General features: G+C 43.3%; 1 protein-coding gene across 1 annotated transcript in view; it reads left to right on the plus strand.

Annotated features, from left to right (window-relative positions):
• LOC109914794 (neuronal-specific septin-3-like) overlaps window positions 1–17203 on the plus strand; it is a 149326-nt gene extending 132123 nt beyond the window's left edge. Inside the window, exons 8-10 of the mRNA XM_048609683.1 lie at window positions 6087–6231; window positions 8425–8476; window positions 17009–17203. Of these exons, the coding sequence (XP_048465640.1) occupies window positions 6087–6231; window positions 8425–8476; window positions 17009–17159 (348 nt within the window). The 3' untranslated portion in view covers window positions 17160–17203. The remainder of the gene's footprint in view (window positions 1–6086; window positions 6232–8424; window positions 8477–17008) is intronic.
• Window positions 17204–18919: the final 1716 nt, after the last annotated feature.

An 18919-nucleotide genomic window follows, 5' to 3' on the forward strand; every position in this document is an offset into this window, starting at 1 on the left:
GGCCTGCTGTGCTCATCCAGCCCTGCACCTTGTTGTCTCGGATTCTCCAGCATCTGCAGTTCCTACTATCTCTGGACTTTGAAGATCGTGTTTTTACTGTGCAATACTAGCATGGCTTAAAAATATACAGTCGTGCATATACACTGAATATTACATGGTGCAACATTGCCATACTGAAACTGGAGGAAACCCACACAGACACAAGGACCTCGTGCATAATTCACAAAACACTAGAATCCAAGTTCAGTTGGTCATAAAGAAGGCAAATGGAATGGAGTGGAAAAATAGGAAAGTCTTGCTAAAACTATACAGGGCACTAGTCAGACAGCTGGAATAGTGTGAATGGTTTTAGGCCCTTTATCTAAAGAAAGGTATACTACCCCTGTAGGCAGAAGGTTCACTAGGTTGATTCTGGGTATAGATAGATTGTGTTATGAAGAGAGGTTGAGTCGTTGGGCTTGTTGTCGATAGGGTTTAGCACAATGAGAGCAGATCAAATTGAAACATAAGGTTAAAGGGGCTGGACAGGATCGATGCAAAGAGGTTATATCCCCTTGTAGGAGAATCTTAGGACCAAAGGGCATCATCTCAGAGTAAGGGGTCACCCATTCAGGACTGAGATGAGGAGGAAATTCCACAGGGGGCTGTAGTGGCTGGGTCATAGAGTCGTACAGCACAGATACAGACCTTTCAGTCCAACTCATCTGCACCAACCAGACATCCCAATCTAACCTAGAATCATTTGCCAGCATTTGGCCCATATCCCTCTAAACCCTTCTTGTCACATACCCATCCAGATGCCTTTTAAATGTTGTAATTCTACCAGCCCCCACCACTTCCTCTGGCAGCTCATTCCATACACGCACCACCCTCTGCATGAAAAGGTTGCCCCTTAGACACCTTTTAAATCTCTCCCTTCTCACCCTAAACCTATGCCCTCTAGTTTTGGACTCCCCCACCCTGGGGAAAAGACATTGGCTATTCACCCTATCCACACCCCTCATAATTTTATAAACCTCTATAAGGTCACCCCTCAGCCTCCAACACTCCAGGGAAAATAGCCTCAGCCTGTTCAGCCTCTCTCTGTAACTAAAACAACTAGTCATTAAGTATATTCAAGACTGAGATAGATTTTGAACCAGTAAGGCCTATCAAAGGTTGTGGGTAAAAGACAGGAAAGTGGATTTGAGGGTTATGATTTCATTGAATGGCACAGCAGTCTCATGGGCCGAATGGCCGACTTCTGCTCCTTTGCCTTCCCATCATCTTACATTGTGAAGAGGCCCAGCTGTAAATCCTGGTAAATCAAATCAGAAAATGGGTGGATTGTAGAGCTGGCCCATTAGCAGGTGTACTATAGTGGGATGTGAGTATTACTTTGATAATAATATCATGAAGGAGCTTATCTGACATCAGCAGAACTGAGAGACAGAGAAAAACATATGGACAAGACTGGAAGAGGAGCTGAAGAGAAACACAGTATTTAGCATGGGGTACTTAAGTGTAGGTAAAGTGCTCATGCTAACGAGGAGCCTGGAAGAGCCTTAGGGTCATAGAATCTGTATAGCATGGAAGCAGGCCCTTCAACCCATTGAGTCCACACCAACCCTCTGAAGAGCATCCCACCCAGACCCTCTCCTATCCCTGTTACCCTGCATTTCCCATGGCTAATCCATCTAGGCTATGCATCCCTGGAACACTATAGGGCAATTTAGCATGGCTAAACCATCCACCCTGCACATCTTTGGATTGTGGGCAGAAACAGACCATCCAGAGGGAGCCCATGTAGACACAGGGAGAATGTGCAGACTCCACGCAGAGGGCATCCAAGGTTGGAATTGAACTCCGGTCTCTGGCGCTATGAGGCAGCAGTGCTAACCGCTGAGCCACCATGCTGCCTCTTGGTCTGGGTTAAGAACAAACTAGGAATGAAAGACATTAAGAACTGTAGCAGCGTAGTGAGGCAGTGCAGCCTGCTGAGGTGCAAACAGAGACACACAGCATTGTAGAGAATCCAGATGGTGTAGAATCCATGAAGGGACAACTAAGTGGCAGGAGCCAATGGGAGAAGCTCAATCCAGAGAGAGAGGTGCAGCAGCTTAAGGCCTGGTTACCTCTCTCAAAATGAAATTGTCAGGTGAGATTTTTACTTTAATTTAGACACTAAATGATCCATTGTTCTCAGGTTTTTATGCTTTGTGTGCAGCACAAAAGCAAGTTATTTGGTCCAATATGGCTGTCATCACATTCAAAAAGTAATCTATTTAGTCCCACTCCCCAGATAAACTACAACGACAAACCAGGTTAAGTGGCAGACAAGTTCCTGAATTCAGAAAGTTGAAGGCTAAGATTCACTGTGAGGTATTTGTTCACATAGTCCAGAATAGAAGTAAATCACAGAGTTTTCATAGAATCAAAGAGCAATACAGCCTATAATGCAGGCTGGAGGCCATTTGGCCCTCTGTGCTTGGGCTGGCTCTTTGATAGAGCTGACCGACCCAGCCATACTCCCTCTCCTTTAGTCCAATTTATATCCAATTCTTTTTCAGAGGTTGGTATCAAATCTGCTTCCTGCACCCTTTTCAGGCAGTGTTTTCAGGATCACAACAGCGCACTTGTGTTGGGGAAGAGGTTTTTGTGCTGTCTTTGGTTCTTTTACCAAACCTATTAGTTTTTTTCTTCTGAGGAGAAGATTTCTGAGAAATTCTGTTCTGTTTAATTGAGAGCAAGGTTCGGCTGACTCGGCGTTCATACACTGAAACCAGTGCTTGGGTCAGATTTCAACGTCACCCAGGAGTTTACAGTGACACAGTGGGGCCATGATATACTGGTTACAAGCTGCTGTTTGTTCGATTCCTCAGACAGTCTTTTTAACTCCAGCCTGAAGTTGGAGCAGGGCCACAATGTACCTATCACTAGTCACATAAGTTTGTGATCATCTGAGTTGACAAAGTCTGAAAGCAACATCAACTTTCACAATCTAAGAAATAAGGAAGACTTGTGTTATATAGCACCAGACTGGTTCCAAACATGTTCATGGCCAATTAAGCGCTTTTAAAATGTCATTGTTGTCGTTATGTTGGAAACTGCTGCATAATCCGTAGAAAAAATGTGGACATAACACTTTTTAGCAATGTAATGAGCCTTTTCCTCAATGAATTATTACGCTACAAATTAAGTTAATTTAACAAAAAAACTGTGTGCTCATTAGTAACTGTTATATGTGGTTTTTACTCACTAAATATCCATCTGGGAGACTACCATTAAAAGCAACAGGAAATCAATATGTTAAATACTGATGTAGCCTAATGGTTTAAAGTTAAGGAGGTGTATATCTTACTGACAGTGAAATGTTATTGCTGTCCAGTATTTTTGAATTATGCTTGAGCCCCTGCCAATTTTTCTTCTTGAACTTGCTTAATGAGCAGCAAAAAACTAAACACATTATACAGACAGACGGCAAGGAAATACACAGTCGTATCTCCCTTTTGATGTTCCACACTGCGATAGAAAATTGTGAAATTATTCTGAAAAGGTAATCTTGCTTCCTCTTTTGCATTGTACTGTTTGGGGTGCCCTCATTTTATCTCTGTGTCAGTCCTCCTTGCTGTTTCCCTTCTGTCAAGAAGTGTGAATGCCTACAGTGCAGAAAGAGGCCATTCAGCCCATTGAGTCTGCATTGACCCTCCAAAGAGCATCCCATCCAGACCCACCTCAACCCTGTAACCCCACATGGGGTTTTCAAACCATGGTTAACCCACCTAACCTGCACATCCCTGGACTGTGGGAGGAAACTGGAGCACCTGGAGGAAACCCACGCAGACACAGGGAGAATGTGTAAACTCCACACAGTCGCCCGAGAGTGGAATTGAACCCACATCCCTGGCACCGTGAGGCTGCAGTGCTAACCACTGAGCCACATTGTTGAAAGCTTGCAACCTAGATATTCAGAGTTAGCCCTTTAAACTTCCAAAAGTGGCAGCAATGGGTGGGGTTTCCTCTGAAGTAGCAGTCTCCTGCAGATTGCCACTCTGCCCCTCCTTTTCTCAAAAGGATTGAGCCCTGCGTTTCTAATCCCTCAGAAATGCAGAGTCGTTCTTCCATTCTGCCAATTCTCTCGTACCACAGAACTGTGGAAGGGATGGTAAACCATTGCCCCCTTTCCCAGCAGTCAGCTGCTGCACTCTGAACTGTAAAGATCCACAATCACACATGACCACTTTGACAAAGCTTAGTACAGAAGCTAAGTTTCAGGGAGGGTAGGGTGCTAGATAGGCTTGCGGGGGAGGAGCAGTAGGCAGTGATAGGTTATATGCCAGGTAAGTATGGTGCTAGGTGGGTAAGTTGCCAGCTGGCTAAGGTGTAGGGTGCCAAATGGGTAAGAACCCAAGTGACTTGGGTGGGGTGCAGGATGGAAGGCGGCCAGGCAAATGGTGCCCGTTTATGAAAGGTCAGGGTGGGTGGAGAGATTGGGTCAGACAGGGTGTGAGGAAGGCTGGTTGGGGGTGGGGTCAGATCTGCCAGCAAGAGGTGGCGTTGGTCAGGTGCTCAACGCCACAGCAGTCAGCTAAGACTATGTAGAAAGCTTATTGTGGTGAATGAACAAACAACTGAAGATCTCTGAGGTTGAAATACGTTTGATTGCAGTCCTCTGACTTGTGTCAACCGACTTCCGTAATCCTAGCTAAAAACCGAAAGAACTGCAGATGCTGTAAATCAGAGACGAAAACAGAAATTGCTGGTAAAGCTCAACAGATCTGTCAGCATCTGTGGAGAGATCCAAAATGTTAACTTTGATTTCTCTCCACAGATGCTGCCAGATCTGCTGAGCTTTTCCAGCAATTTTTGTTCTCGCCTTCGAAAATCTAGCACCAGGCTGAAATCTGAAAAACTAAAGCAGTCTGCAAGCTGAAGACTGGACAGGTTTAACATTGCATTCTGCTGTGTCAGGTTTGGGACAGTCACTGAAGTATTTGCCACTTAATGGCAAACCTTTATTTAACTGCTACAACGTCGTGAGTACTCTTGTGTGACACAGGGTTATAAACTCATATCACTGATCATCAGGAATTGTCTTTACACAGATTAAACTAAATATTGTCGTACCACACAGTCCAGGCCTGTTTTTGATTTGAAATTAATTCTGCACACCTCACTTTGTCACTGACTTGAAAGATGAGAACAGTGTTCTTTTGAAATTGTGTTTTCCCCGTTAAGTTGGCAAAACCATCATAAAAGACACATGCTATACCATCTGGGCACAGCAAGGTGTCACCATGAAATAAATAAGAACATACTACCTGGTGCTTTCCGGGTTGCACAGAGACCAATATCTGCTGAAAACATTCATGAAATCCGTGAATGAAATAGTCATAAAATGCTCCAAATTTGCATTCACCTGGAGTATACATTGTTTGTAACAGTAAAAATGTCTTAATGTTCTGATTTTGCTTCTTTATTACTCATTGAATACAAGAAATGTTTTGAGACGTATTTTGTACAGGATTACTATGGATTGAGGTGACAGTTGGTAGTCAGGAGGTAGTGGATCAACATGAATTTATTGTAGTTTGGCAGCTTAGAAATTTGTACCTGTCGATATATTTCATTGAAAGTGAATGAATTTTGTGAGCTTTAACTTTTGATCCACACTGTGCAGCATAGATAGGTAGACCATGTTATTTGGATACAGCGAGATCCATGTTCACTTATGGGATACTTGAGCATTACTGTCGTATATTGCATTATCTGAGCATGTTGGCATATTACTATTTCTCTGCTGCTCTGCAGTTGGTCAGATGTAAATCAAATGCTTCAATAACTGGTGCCTGCAATAAGGAGGTGTTAGTCTTGTCCAGTGCAATACACAAGAAATAGCAAACACTCAAATGTCCCTGAATCCTCTCAATCTGTTAACCCAACACTAGGCAGCAATGCAGGAGTTCGACAGAGGCCCTCATCAGTAAGTGAAGTGTTGGGCTCTGTTGGCCACAGGTTGGAGTGGAGGTGATGAGTCAAATCTCTCACTTTTCCTTTATCTCGTTGTTGTCTACTCCTTTTTTTACATCGCTGTCTACTCCACCTAGTGCAACCTGCAGCTTTACCACAATCTTGAGCTTCCATCCTGCTGTGCTGATATGACTTACTTTTCACACAGGAATAGATCTTTGACTGGGAATGGGGACATAGAAACAGGCCGAATTTCTGGCTCTCAGACCCCTCTGAAACCTGGTAAACGTCCCCCCTCTGCTGGCCAAGGAGCAGAATTCCCTCGTGATTTGCAGTTCTCTCTTTCTGTCATTTCCATCATCGCCAGCCTCAATTCTTCAAAGTCAGCTGACTGTCTTTGCTCAAAAGCCTGCTCTGGATTTTATTGCTGTTTAGGCCTCCTGTGGATGTGTCTCAGTGGTCAGTTTTTAAGCTTGCTTCATATCCACAGAACTGGCGAGAGATTTCCTTTAATTTGAGAATGTAACTTGCCACAGTCTCGCTTTGGCCCAACTATTTCATTCACAAAATGCAGTCTCATTCTCAGTGGTACTGTGACTCGAGTCCTGAATTGCATTAATTTCACAATAACACCAAACTTGAAGGGGCAACGTTTTCACACAGAGGGTGGTTCATATGTGGGATGAACGGCCAGAGGAAGTGGTAGGTACAGGTACAGTTACAGCATTTAAAAGGCAGTTGGCTCAGGTGCATGAATAGGAAAGGTTTGGAGGGATATGGGCCAAGCACAGGCAAATAGGACTGGTATAGTTTGGGAAACTTGGTCGACATTGAGTTGGACAGAAGGGTGTGTTTACGTGCTGTATGACTCTATGACTCCAAAGTCAATTAATGTTTTCCTTTTGGTCGAGTTGGCAAAAGTCAAGTCCAATCTAATTGGCTAACATCTGTTCACAAGCCTGTGGTGGTTCTGAATTAGTGAAGGTAAAGTCACTATTGTCTTACCAGACCATAGGGCTGCTGTCTCATTAGACAGAGATGACTGGTGGTGGTTTAACCTGAGGGTCCCCACACCTCAGGTGAGGGGAGAGGATGAGAAGGAGAGTCCTTCATTGTAACCTCAGCCAGTGCAGGAATTGCACCCATGCTGTTGATGTTACTCTGCATTACAAACCAGCCAACTGAGCTAAACTAATCCCCAGTTCTGAATTATATGATTGTGACCAATAGGGTAGTAACAAATCAGAGGATTGCTTCACATTTAATCTCCTAAAGTAGCTCCTCGGGCACCATCGTCTGATCTCATTCCAGTCAGCTTTAACAGCCTGTGGAGATGGGTCTTTCAACAGCTGTGAGCATAAACACTTTAGACATAAACATTAAAGATAACAAGGTGTAGAGCTGGATGAACAAAGCAGGCCAAGCAGCATCAGAGGAGCAGGAAAGCTGACGTTTCGGGTCTGGACCCTTCTTCAGAAAAATTTTTCCTCAGCTTTCCTGCTCCTCTGATGCTGTTTGGCCTGCTGTGTTCATCCAGCTCCACACCTTGTTATCTCAGATTCTCCAGCATCGGCAGTTCCCACTATCTCTGAATCAATTTTAACCCCAGACATAAACATTAGACACTTTAGAGTTTGCTGATTGGGTACCTTGTACATGTCATTGACAAAAGCCATTATTGTAATTCCCGTTAGTGAATTAGAGAATTATAGGAATGCTACCTTGGTAACATGGCTGTCCACAAGTGAAAATAGGTCCTCAATGTGTCATTCATCAATTAAGTTGAGAGGACATAATGCATCACGCTCGTGCCTTTTCCCCACTTGCGCATGCTGCTGTACATACAGGTAAGGCACACTGTGAAGCTCTATTAGAACTGGATCTCTCCCTCTCTCCTCCATGTTTATTCAACTTGCTGCCTTTTAAGGACTGTCACCAAGAAAGGTGTTTGTGTGTTGATACTTTAACTGGGAAGCCATGCTGTGTCACAAGAAATAGAGTTGCCAGTGTGCAATTAATCTGAGTCTTTTCTAGTGTCTAATTCTCAAGTTTCTGATTCAAACTATAAATACTAGAAACACTTCACCTCTCTCCTAAAGGGAATATAGAGTTTGGCTTTTTCTGTAATTAGTCATTTGGTAGTAGGTACAGAACTTGAGAATTGTCTTTTATCAGCAGTAACTCTTTTATAATTACATGTTTGCAGGAACATTGGTACCTGAATTCCCAGACTATGTAATTTAGAAGAATAAATGGTCTCAGGATCTTTATCCTTTTCCCATTGAATGAGAGCAATGTGAACTCAAACTACACACAGAATGGAAATGCTTTTACTGTGGTTTAATCATTATTATTATCAATCAAAAGGGGCACAGTTTGTAAAGTCATTTAATTGAAGCATTGTGCTGTGAAACCTGATGATAATTATATTGATTCTCTGGACCCTTGCTGATTTGGTCTCTTTGCCTCTTCCAGTTGAGAACGGTGCACACTGTGAATTTGCAAATCTAAGGGATCTGCTGATCAGGTAAGATGATCCTCCAGTCCATGAGGCCAAATCATTGTATTGTGCAACAGCATTTGTACAGGTCAAAGTTCGTCTCCAGCCTTCAACAGTCAAACAAAATCTAGGTGCCCCATCATCGGACGACAGTGCATGAAACCAATGGGGAATTGCTGGGACAACAAGTAGCAAAAATATAAAGAATGCAAGCGTTGATATTTTAGAGCAAGTTCTAGTAGCATCTCCTGTGACATTGCTCACAAGAGTCACTATCAAGTTGTGCTTCCATTTGCGATCCCATATTCGAGGCTGAGACTGATTTTTAATCAGGAAGTGAATCAAAAGTTACAGGGAAAAGGCAGGAAAGTGGAGTCGAGGATTATCAAGTCAGGTACGATCTGGTTTAACGGCAGAGCAGGCTCGATGGGCTAAATGGCTGACTTCTGCCCCATTTGGGATCCTGAGCCTCACCCCACTTTGGGAATCCCTGCCCTACAGCACGGCAGCAACTCATTGTATTTACTCAAAGTAACGTGAGTGGCCTAGATGCAACAATGACCTACCTTACTGGTAGCAAAGATACACACACCATAAATTCATGAGCTGAATGTTCCTGTTGCAAACGTGATTTAAAGGTCAAGTGTCCTGAGCAAGAGCCCAGAGGACAATTGATAAGGGCACGTGGATATGATTTAGTCTCCATGTTAAAGTCATGCGTTCCGTCCCTATTTATTTTTCATACAAGATACTTGGACAAAGCCTGTGGCCATTTAGGAAACAGAGAGAAATAGTTGGGCGGAGAAATTAGATCCCGAGGCACGTCAGTGGTTGGGGTGTGAGGGTGCTTGGTTGCCATGGTAGCCGTGCCATGCCAACCTCCATAGCAGATTTGACATCGGCCTGCTCACCAATGGGCCAAACTGAGAGCTCAGTGAGGCCAGTTAAGGGACCTCCTCCCACTGGCCCTGGGATTCCCAGGTGGGGACGCTCAGTGACCTGAGAGATCGGGCCATCAGGCTGCCTGTGGCAGAACGCATTCGGGCTGGGGGACTGTTATCTCCTTTACAGGCAGTCTGTGCCTGTCAGAGACCTACCATGCAGATATACCTGTATCATCACCATCCACCACCCCCTCATTCTGCATCTCTCTACCTCTGCCTTCCTGTGGATCCAGTGCCTCGCGCAACCCCATTCTTCCTTGTCAGAAACTTTCCATTCCTACTTACTCATGTTATCCTGTATGTTACCTCTATCTCCCACAGTAGCTTCACATTACTCACCGTGTACATTTCCCTCCTTTTCATAAATCTTCCTTTTCTCAGCTATTTACACAATTATGAAAGCTGTGTGTTGTCCCTGTGTGCTCCCACTGGGTTTATGATTGTCAGTGGATTATGTTTTTCACAGTCGCAAACAGCTTTCTGATATCAAACGAGTACACTTCTGACTTTAAATAATGTAAAATAGAAGATTTGAATTTATACAGCAGCTCTCCCAACCTCAAAGCATCCCAAAGCACTTTATGGCCAGATTTTATTTTTGATGCATCTACAGCTAGTGGTTGGTTTAGCTAAGTTAAATTGGTGACTGGTTTGTAATGCAGAGTAATACCAACAGTGTGGGTTCAGTTCCTGCACCCCCTGAGATTAGCATGAAGGACTTTTCTTCTCTCTCTGTGCCTGAGACATGGTGACCCTTTGGTTAAACCACCACCAATTGTCTCCCTGCAATGAGGAAAGCAGCTGGGAGGACTACATGGCTTTACCCTTTTGCCTTTTGATATCTACAGCAACTGAAATACTACATTCCCTTCCCTTCAAACATCCCATTTGTGCCACAGTTAGTAAAAACGTGTGGTGCCCCAATTTTCCAGCAGCTCAGATTTTTTTTCTTTTCTCCAGCTTTGGCCCTGCTTTCTCTCCCTGAAGCAATCTGTGTTTAATTTGGTTTTAATTGCTTTCTGATGCATGTGGAACTTCAAGGCAAACTGTTAATTTTACTGTTCACTTACATAATTTTGGATCCTGCAGCCTGGCCTGTATCGATGTAATTAATGCCTGTGCATTTTTCCACACATTTTAATAAAGGAAAAGCCTATTCACTTGTGTTTTTTTTTCAGTGGCAAATTTTCAAACAGATGGACTTGATCTCCTAGAAAGGAGTGCATCTGGATGTTGTCAGTGATGTTTTAAGTACTGTTTTTTCATTCCCCTGTGTCTCGGGATATCAAATTTCATTTGTCATGGCTGTCTGTCATAATAATCTTAAAAGGCCAGATTTTGCATGACACAAACTCATCAATAACGCACCTAATTAATTAAAAGCAAATTACATTTACTTGATGGCCTGCCACAAAACACATTTAGTAAACTTAGGTTTACATTATCACCTGTACAATTAAATACATCATTTCCAAGTTATTCGCTGGATATAAATTTAGGTCTAAAACCGCCATATGCATGCACATACTAAAAAGGACTATAAGGATGTGGAGAAAAATATTAACTATATCTGATACACAACCAACCAATATTACTGTCAAACAGAAACCAGCAAGATAGATGGAACATACATAGGGCTCTTATGCTCCAAAACTGTTAACATGGAAATGATACACAGAAAGAGGCCATTCAGCCCATTTTATCCATGCCAAACCAAACCCAGTTGGCCTTTCTAATCCCATTTTCCTGCACGCAGCCAATAGCCCTGCATCTTACTGCACTTAAGATGCAGATCCAGGTACGTTTTAATAGAGTTTAGGGTCTCTGCCTCTGACACTAACTCAGGTAGCAAATTCCAGATGCCAACCACCCTCTGCGTAAACGGTTTTCCTCACATCCCCTCTAATCCTGCTGCCCCTTAGCTTGAATCTATGATGCCTGGTTTTTGAACTCTCTGCCAAGGGAAACAGGTTCCTCCTGTCTACTTTATCTTTACCCTTCACAGTTTTGTATCCCTCAATCATGTCACCCCTCAGCCTTCTCTGTTCCAAAGAAAACGACCCTTACCTCTCCAATATCTCTTCATAACTACAATTCTCCAGCCCTGGCAACATTCTAGTAAATCTTCTCTGCCTTCTCTCTGGATCAATTACATCCTTCCTGTAATGTGGTAACCAGAACTGCACACAATATTCCAATTGTGGCCTCAACAGTGTGTTATACAGTTTCATCATTATATCTCTACTTTTGTATTCTATACCTCTGCCAATGAAGGAGAGCATCCCATATGCCTTCCTTACAGCTTTATCTACCTGCATTGCTCCCTTTGGGGACCAATGCACTTGTACACCTAGATCTCTCACTTCACCTACCCCTCTCAGTATATTCCCAGTTATTGTGCATTCCCTTTTACTGGTTGACTTCCCTAAATACATTATCTCACAATACCAGAGGTGAACTCCATCTGCCACTTTCCTGTCCACCCCACCAACCCATCTATAACATTTTGGAACTTACAGCTATGCTCTACACTATCCAATACACAGTCAATTTTTGTGTCGTCTACAAATTTCCTAATTGTGCCCTCCCATGTTCAAGTCCAAATTGTTAATGTGTAAAACAAACGGTAGGGTTCCAACACTGAACCCTGGAGAACACCACTTGAAACAGCTTTCTATTTGCAAGGGCAGCCAATGACCATTCCCCTAGTTTACTCTTACTGAGCCCAACTTTGGATCCAGTTCAACACATTACCCTATTATCCCTCAGGCTTTTACCTTTTTTGACCAGTCTGCCTTTTGGGACCTTGTCAAATGCCTTATTAAAATCCATGGAGACAACATCCACTGCACTACAATTACAAACATTAATTCTTTATTATTAGGTTGAGGGGTCAGAAACTCTCATAACAATTAAGTGGCATTTAGATATTCACTTGCATTGCTGTAGCCTCTAGGTCTATCGTCCAAAAGCTGGAAAATGAGAATAATGTAGTCAGATTCTTGCTGATTGGCACAGACATGATGGGCTGAATGGCTGCCTTCTGTGCTGTAAATATCTGCTGAGCCACTCTGACAAACTGTCCTTGACTTTGGTCACTCATTATCTGCTTTTAAGCCCAGTTTTCTACAAGCCTCGATTCCTTCTCCTCAATCTTCCTGGCATGGTATTTTGCCCACGTCATTGCCAAAAGACTATGTATGGCACACCCACTCCATTTCTCCCCCTCAGCATAAAGGTCAAGTCACCATACTCTTACCAGACCATGGGGCTGCTGTCTCCTTGGAGAGAGAAGAGGGGTGGTGGTTTAACTTGAGGGTCAGAACTCTTCAGAGGTGAGGGAAAGGGTGTTGAGTAGGTGACCCCTTCATGGTAACCTCAGCCAGTACAGCAATTGAACTCATGCTGTTGGCATCCCTTTTTATTAAAACCAGCTGTCCAGCTAACTGACCCCCTTTATACTGAAAGTCACACTGGGTCGGGCAGTATCCATGGAGAGGGAGCAAGCTAACGTTTCAAGTCTAGACTCGAAACGTTAGCTTGCTCTCTCTCTCTCCATGGATGCTGTCTGACCCCCTGTGATCTCCAGCATTTTGTTGTTTTCAGCACATATTCCAGCATCTGCAGTAATTTGCTCCCACGTTTTACACTGCACCTACAACACAACCTTCCCTTCATCTCTCAGAAGCACCAGTGAGAAACAAGTTTATTGATTTATTATCACAACAACAAAGAAACACCTCAGAGCGATTCCAAATGCATTACAAATGCTCATTTTAATTCCATTGTTTGTGGACAAAAATGCAGGTGTTACTGCTGAAATGTGTCTGGTACAGAGGTAATGATGATAAATGATTGCTCTTGGCCCAGTTGTAACCTGTCTATAAACACGTTTATAACAGCAGGGTTGGAGTTCCGACTGCAGGAGGCGAACATGTGATTGCAGCATTCACTGTTGCATTCCGAGAGCGGGCGCTGTTTCTTTATGAGTCTGCAGTTCTGCCTCTGGGTTAGGAAGATCCAAATTTAGACATGTAAATGTCCAAGGTCAATTCACTCTAACAGAAGCAGTATAGAAGCTGCCGAGGTCTCTGTACATAGAATTTCAATACAAACATAGACCTTTCCAAACAGTCTGTATTGTGGCTTGCCCTCCAGTGTAACCATTGGTCCTTATTTCATGTGTCTTTCCATCTGCTCCCATGCTGCTTTCCTCCTCCTTCCTTTGGAAGTCTCTGCTTCAATCACAAACTCTGACATATTGCAGTTCACGGTCTCCACGTAAACAGATTGCCCCACATTTAGTCCCTTATCTCCATGCCCTTACGACCCCTCATGGTCTTTCCATGAACTCTGTCCTAGCCCTTCACCATTTTGAACTGCTCATATCAAATCACCAAATCCCCTGATCCATTTTAATAAAAACAGTCCCAATCTTTCAGGTCTTTCCTCAGTTTTTATATAAATATTTGCCATCAAATTTCAATATTAGATACTAAGCCACTTGACATAAAACCCATTATTCCATTAGTTTTCTTTATGGCCTTATCTATTTGTAATTATACTTTTAATCTCATACACTCAGAGATGTACAGCATAGAAACAGACCCTTCAGTCCAACCTGCCCATTGCGACCAGATATCCTAAATTAATCTAGTCCCGTTTGTCAGCATTTGGCCCATATCCCTCTAAGCCCTTTCTAATCATATACCCATCCAGATGCCTTTTAAATATTGTAATTGTACCAGCCTCCACCACTTCCTCTGGCAGCTCATTCCATACACTCACCACCCTCTGCATGAAAAAGTTGCCCCTCAGGTCCCTTTTATATCTTGCCCCTGTCACCTTAAAACTATGCCCACTAGTTTTGGACTCCCCTACTCTGGGAAGAAGACTGGGGTTATTCACACGACCCATGCCCCTCATGATTTTGTAAATGTCTATAAGGTCACCCCTCAACCTTGGAAGCTCCAGGGAAAATAGCCCCAGCCTATTCAGCCTCTCCCTATAGCTCAAACCCACTAACTCCGGCAACATCCTTGTAAATCTTTTCTGCACCTTTTCAAGTTTAACAACGTCTTTCCTATTGAATGCAGTATTCCAAAAGTGGCCTATCCAATGACCCAGACAGCTTCAACATGACCTCCCAACTCCTATACTCAGATCAATAAAGGCAAGTGTACCAAGTGCCTTCTTCACTACCCTGTCTACCTGTGACCCACCTTCAAGGAACTATTAACCTACACTCCAAGGTCTCTTTGTTTGGCAACACTCACCAAAATAAATTAAAATCCATTCCTCCATCGATCCTTCAAAATGCAGAGCAAAGCTTTAGTGTTTTCAGCTGACCCACTATAATCCTGTCCAAAAAGGTTTTGCACATGAGACACTTAAGAAAAGGTTCACTAAATTAAGTCCAGAGATGAAAGGCTTGTCTTATGAGGAGAGACTGAGCACTTTAGGCCAAGAGTTTAGAAGAATAAAAGAGATCAGATCGAGGAATATGGGATGTTAAGAGGGATTGACAAAGTAGATGTAGAAAGGATGTTTTGTCATGTGGGGCAATCTTGAACAATAGGTCATTGTTTTAGAATAAAGGATAGCAGATTTAGATAAGAAATAAGAGCAGAAGTAGTCCATCTGGCCCCTTGAGCCTGTTCCACCATTTGACAAGATCATGGCTGATCTTCTCGTGAATTCAGCTCCACTTAGCCGCACACTTGTCATAACTCTTAATTCCTTTACTATTCAAAAATCTATCTATCTTTGCCTTCAAACAGTCAATGAGATAGCCCCAACTGCTTCACTGGGCAGGGAATTCCACAGATTCATAACCCTTTAGGGAGAAGTTCCTCCTCAACTCAGTCCTAAACAGAGATGAGGAGAAATTACTTCTCTCAAAGAGTTATAAATCTGTTGAATTCACTATCCCAGAGTGTGATGGGTGCTGGAAGACTTGAGGAGGTGATAGGGAGGTTTTTAAGGAGTAATGGGGTTGGAGGGTTATAGAGGGTGCGCAGGAAAGTAAAGTTGAGATCAAGATGAGATCAGCCATGATCGTATTAAATGGTGGAGCAGGGTTGAGCGGCTCAGTTGCCTCCTCCTGCTCCTAGTTCTTATGTTATTACGATATTAAATAGAATTATTTTGTGGAGGAAACATGTAAAAGTAGTTATTTCTATTGCAATGTGATGTGTTTTTTTTAAACAAACAACAGTCGATGGACCAGACATTTTCAGAGGAGCCAGAGAGCAGAAATTGGCTTTTACCGTGGAAATGATCAGAGACAGATAAAAGTTGATCAGGGAGTGGCCAAGTGATTAGCCTTTGGCTACAGCAACGGCCCCTGTCCATCAGCAATGACTAGTGAAACAGAGCAATATACCCACCAGACTCTGATAAAGATCTGAGTGTGTCAAATGGCTTCCCAGCCAAAACGGGCTCACCCTAATCATTTTGGCTCATTAGCCGTGCTTGTCTTTGAAGTCTTTTTTTCAGTATGGAGATGGAAGGCGAAGAATTTGTATTCTGGGCTTTAATGGACTTTTAATCATTAGGGTTTGCCCATTGCCTGATAGTAGAACTGTAAAACATTTCCCCTCAATTTCACAAAACAGAAGCTCTGGTCCCTCTTTTCAAATCCTGCCATGGCATTGGAGCACAGCTTAGGAGAAGTTTTTACCCTGGGCTTCGAATACATTTTGACCTGCAATCTGTTTCAAGTCAGAGCAACTACATGCCACGTAGGCAGCTTACTATTTGTTTTCACACAAATAACATATATTTCTCACAGTGTGCTGCTGAAACAGATTGAAATAAGTCTTGCAGATCCATATTTGAAGCCCAGAGTAAAAATTAGTCATAAACTGTTGCACCAAACAGGCAAGATCTGAGTGATTACCAGGTGCAGATTTGGTCACTCTTTGATATTATTCATAGCACAGAATCATAGAACCACCCCCCCGCCGCCAACAACATAGAAGCAGGCCAATCAGCCCATCGAGTCTGTGCTGATCCTCCAAAGAGCATCCCGCCTACCGTATACTGTGTTTTATTGACTTCATCAGAACTAAGGGTCTAGAACACAGGACATTACAGCAGGAGTAGACTGAATGGCCTCCATTCAGTACAATCATCTCCAATCTTGGGCTTCAACTCCACTTTCCCTCCTGCTCCCATTAGTCCTTGTCCAAACAATCTGCTCTATCCCAGCCTTAAGTATTCTAATATTGGAGACTTTTCAACACTCAGAAACAGCATTCTAAAGGTTCACAACCCTCTGAATGAAATCATTTCTCCTCATCTCAGTTCTACATGATCATCCCCTTATCCTGAGACTATGCCCATGTCTAGTACTATCTCCAGCCTCTTCAGCTAACAAGCCCCTTCAGCCCTTTGTGCCTACCCCACTCATTTAAACCTGTGCAGCGAGATCGCCCCTCGTCGAGTATTGAGGTGCTTTGAGTGTGGGTTTGCTGCAGAACGCAGATTGCATTCGCGTGGAGAATGCTGTGGAAAAGTTCCCCTGTTTTGGTAACAAATTGGTGGAGATTGCTGCTGTTTTCTTTCTTCGTTAATAGCCGACTTTGTTGTTCCTCCTTGTACCTTTTTAAAGGTCTCACCTCCAGGATCTGAAAGATGTCACGCACAAGATCCATTACGAGACCTACAGAGTGCGACGATTAAACGAGAGCAATGGCATCAACAAGGGGTTGCCAAAAGGGAATAATATAGCCACCAAAGAAGATGTGGAGAACAATCTCTGAGAACCCGCCCTGCCAGCCAAGAATAAACTGTGCTTTCAACATCTCCTCTGCATTGTACAGTTTTTGTATTTCAGATAGAACTGGAGACAAAAAAAGTGTTTTCCGCTTTAAAGGAAGGCTGTGGGGTTTGAGAGTTTCTATGTAGATTGTTTAATGGGCTGGGGTCGAGGGTGGGGAGGGGGGGGGAAAGGGGAATTTGGGGTGGAGGTGGTTACTGAAAGAGAATTGTAATTCCAAAACAAGGTAACATGTCATCACGATCTTCTCTGTATTCCATTCTGTCAATAGCTCGGGGGAGTTTAAAACATAAAGCTGGTGTGCCTAGAAGAGGACTACTCTGTATGTTTGTGCCTATATGGTTCTTGCTCAGCTGCAGTATTGCACAATGAAACTCCTGTATTCGATGGAGAATGCAGCATCGTGACCAAGTTTGTTAGGTTAGTGTCTTGTATGACAGTGGAGCTCACTGAGCTAGACAAAGCCTCACCTTGAGCTCTCTGGATTATTATTCCCTTTAAAAAAATACTGTGCTTGTCTTGTAAACTGCCACCTTTATATTCATGAACACCTTTCTCCTCACTCACTTTATATCTTTCTATCTCTGTCTGTCACTCATTCACTCTATCTCTCACCCACTTCTCTCTCTCTCTGTCTGTCTCTCTCTCTCTGTCTCTGTCTCTTCCTCTCTCTCTCTCTTGTCTTCCTTTCATGCTCCCGTAATGGGCTTCTCCTGGTCACTTCCCTACCCCCACAAAAATTCAAGGCAGCCACATTTACGTTACCCTTAGGTGACTGGTTTAGGAATAAAATTGTACTGGTCATTCCACAATGCCCTGAATTTTGAACTCACTAAAATGCAGCGGCTTTTGAACTGTGTCTTTCACCAGGGGTGGGATGGAGGGTGGGGGAAACGTGGAGTCACTTGGCTGACATGGAGTCACACAATCGATCTCACAGAGCGGGTGTTAAGGGGGTAATTGTTACAGACGACCTGCTGTAACAGCCAGCTTACTGGAACCATTTATACCGAAGGCCCCTGTGGGAAAATGGACTGTTTGTCCTCAAAGTGAAGCACAAAGCAAAATTCCACAACCCATTCACAAGCCAATCCTGTATTTATAATAATCCAAGTGCATTAGCAAAATTTGAGCCATATCCACAGTGTATTACACAACATTTGGTGCACTACAGTGGCTGGTGTTTTAAAGGGAAACAGCTCCCAGGGTCTGATTTTCAGCATGCTTAACTCAATGGAAAGGGATTTCTATTTGACTGAAAGGCCAACAAATTACAGTGAAACTGCCTGAGAACTGATCTAGACTGAGGCCTGGCATTCAAGGGCAATGTGAAACGCAATTGGGGATGGTCAACAGATCCAACAATTGACACCCACATCCAGTGAAAGAACGATTAAAAAAAACAACTATGAGATTTAGGAGCTGAAGTAGGCCTTTCAGCCCATTAAGTCTGCTCTACCATTCAATGAGATCATCTGATATTCCTCAACTCCACTTTTCCTTACAACCTCATTGATTAAAACTCTGTTTCACCCTCAAATTTACTCAGTGACCCTGCCTCTACAGCCTTCTGTAGCAATGAATTCCACAGACTCGCAACCCCCTGAGGGAAGAAATTCCTCATCTCTGTCTGAAATTGGCAACCCAATCCGAGATGATGCCCTCTGATCCTAGATCTCCCACAAGGAGAACCGACCTCTCCACCTCTACCCCATAAGTCATACAGGAAACAATGGAATTTTT

The sequence above is a fragment of the Rhincodon typus genome, chromosome 21 (assembly GCF_021869965.1).
Source record: "Rhincodon typus isolate 14 chromosome 21, sRhiTyp1.1, whole genome shotgun sequence".
NCBI classification, from domain to species: domain Eukaryota; kingdom Metazoa; phylum Chordata; class Chondrichthyes; order Orectolobiformes; family Rhincodontidae; genus Rhincodon; species Rhincodon typus.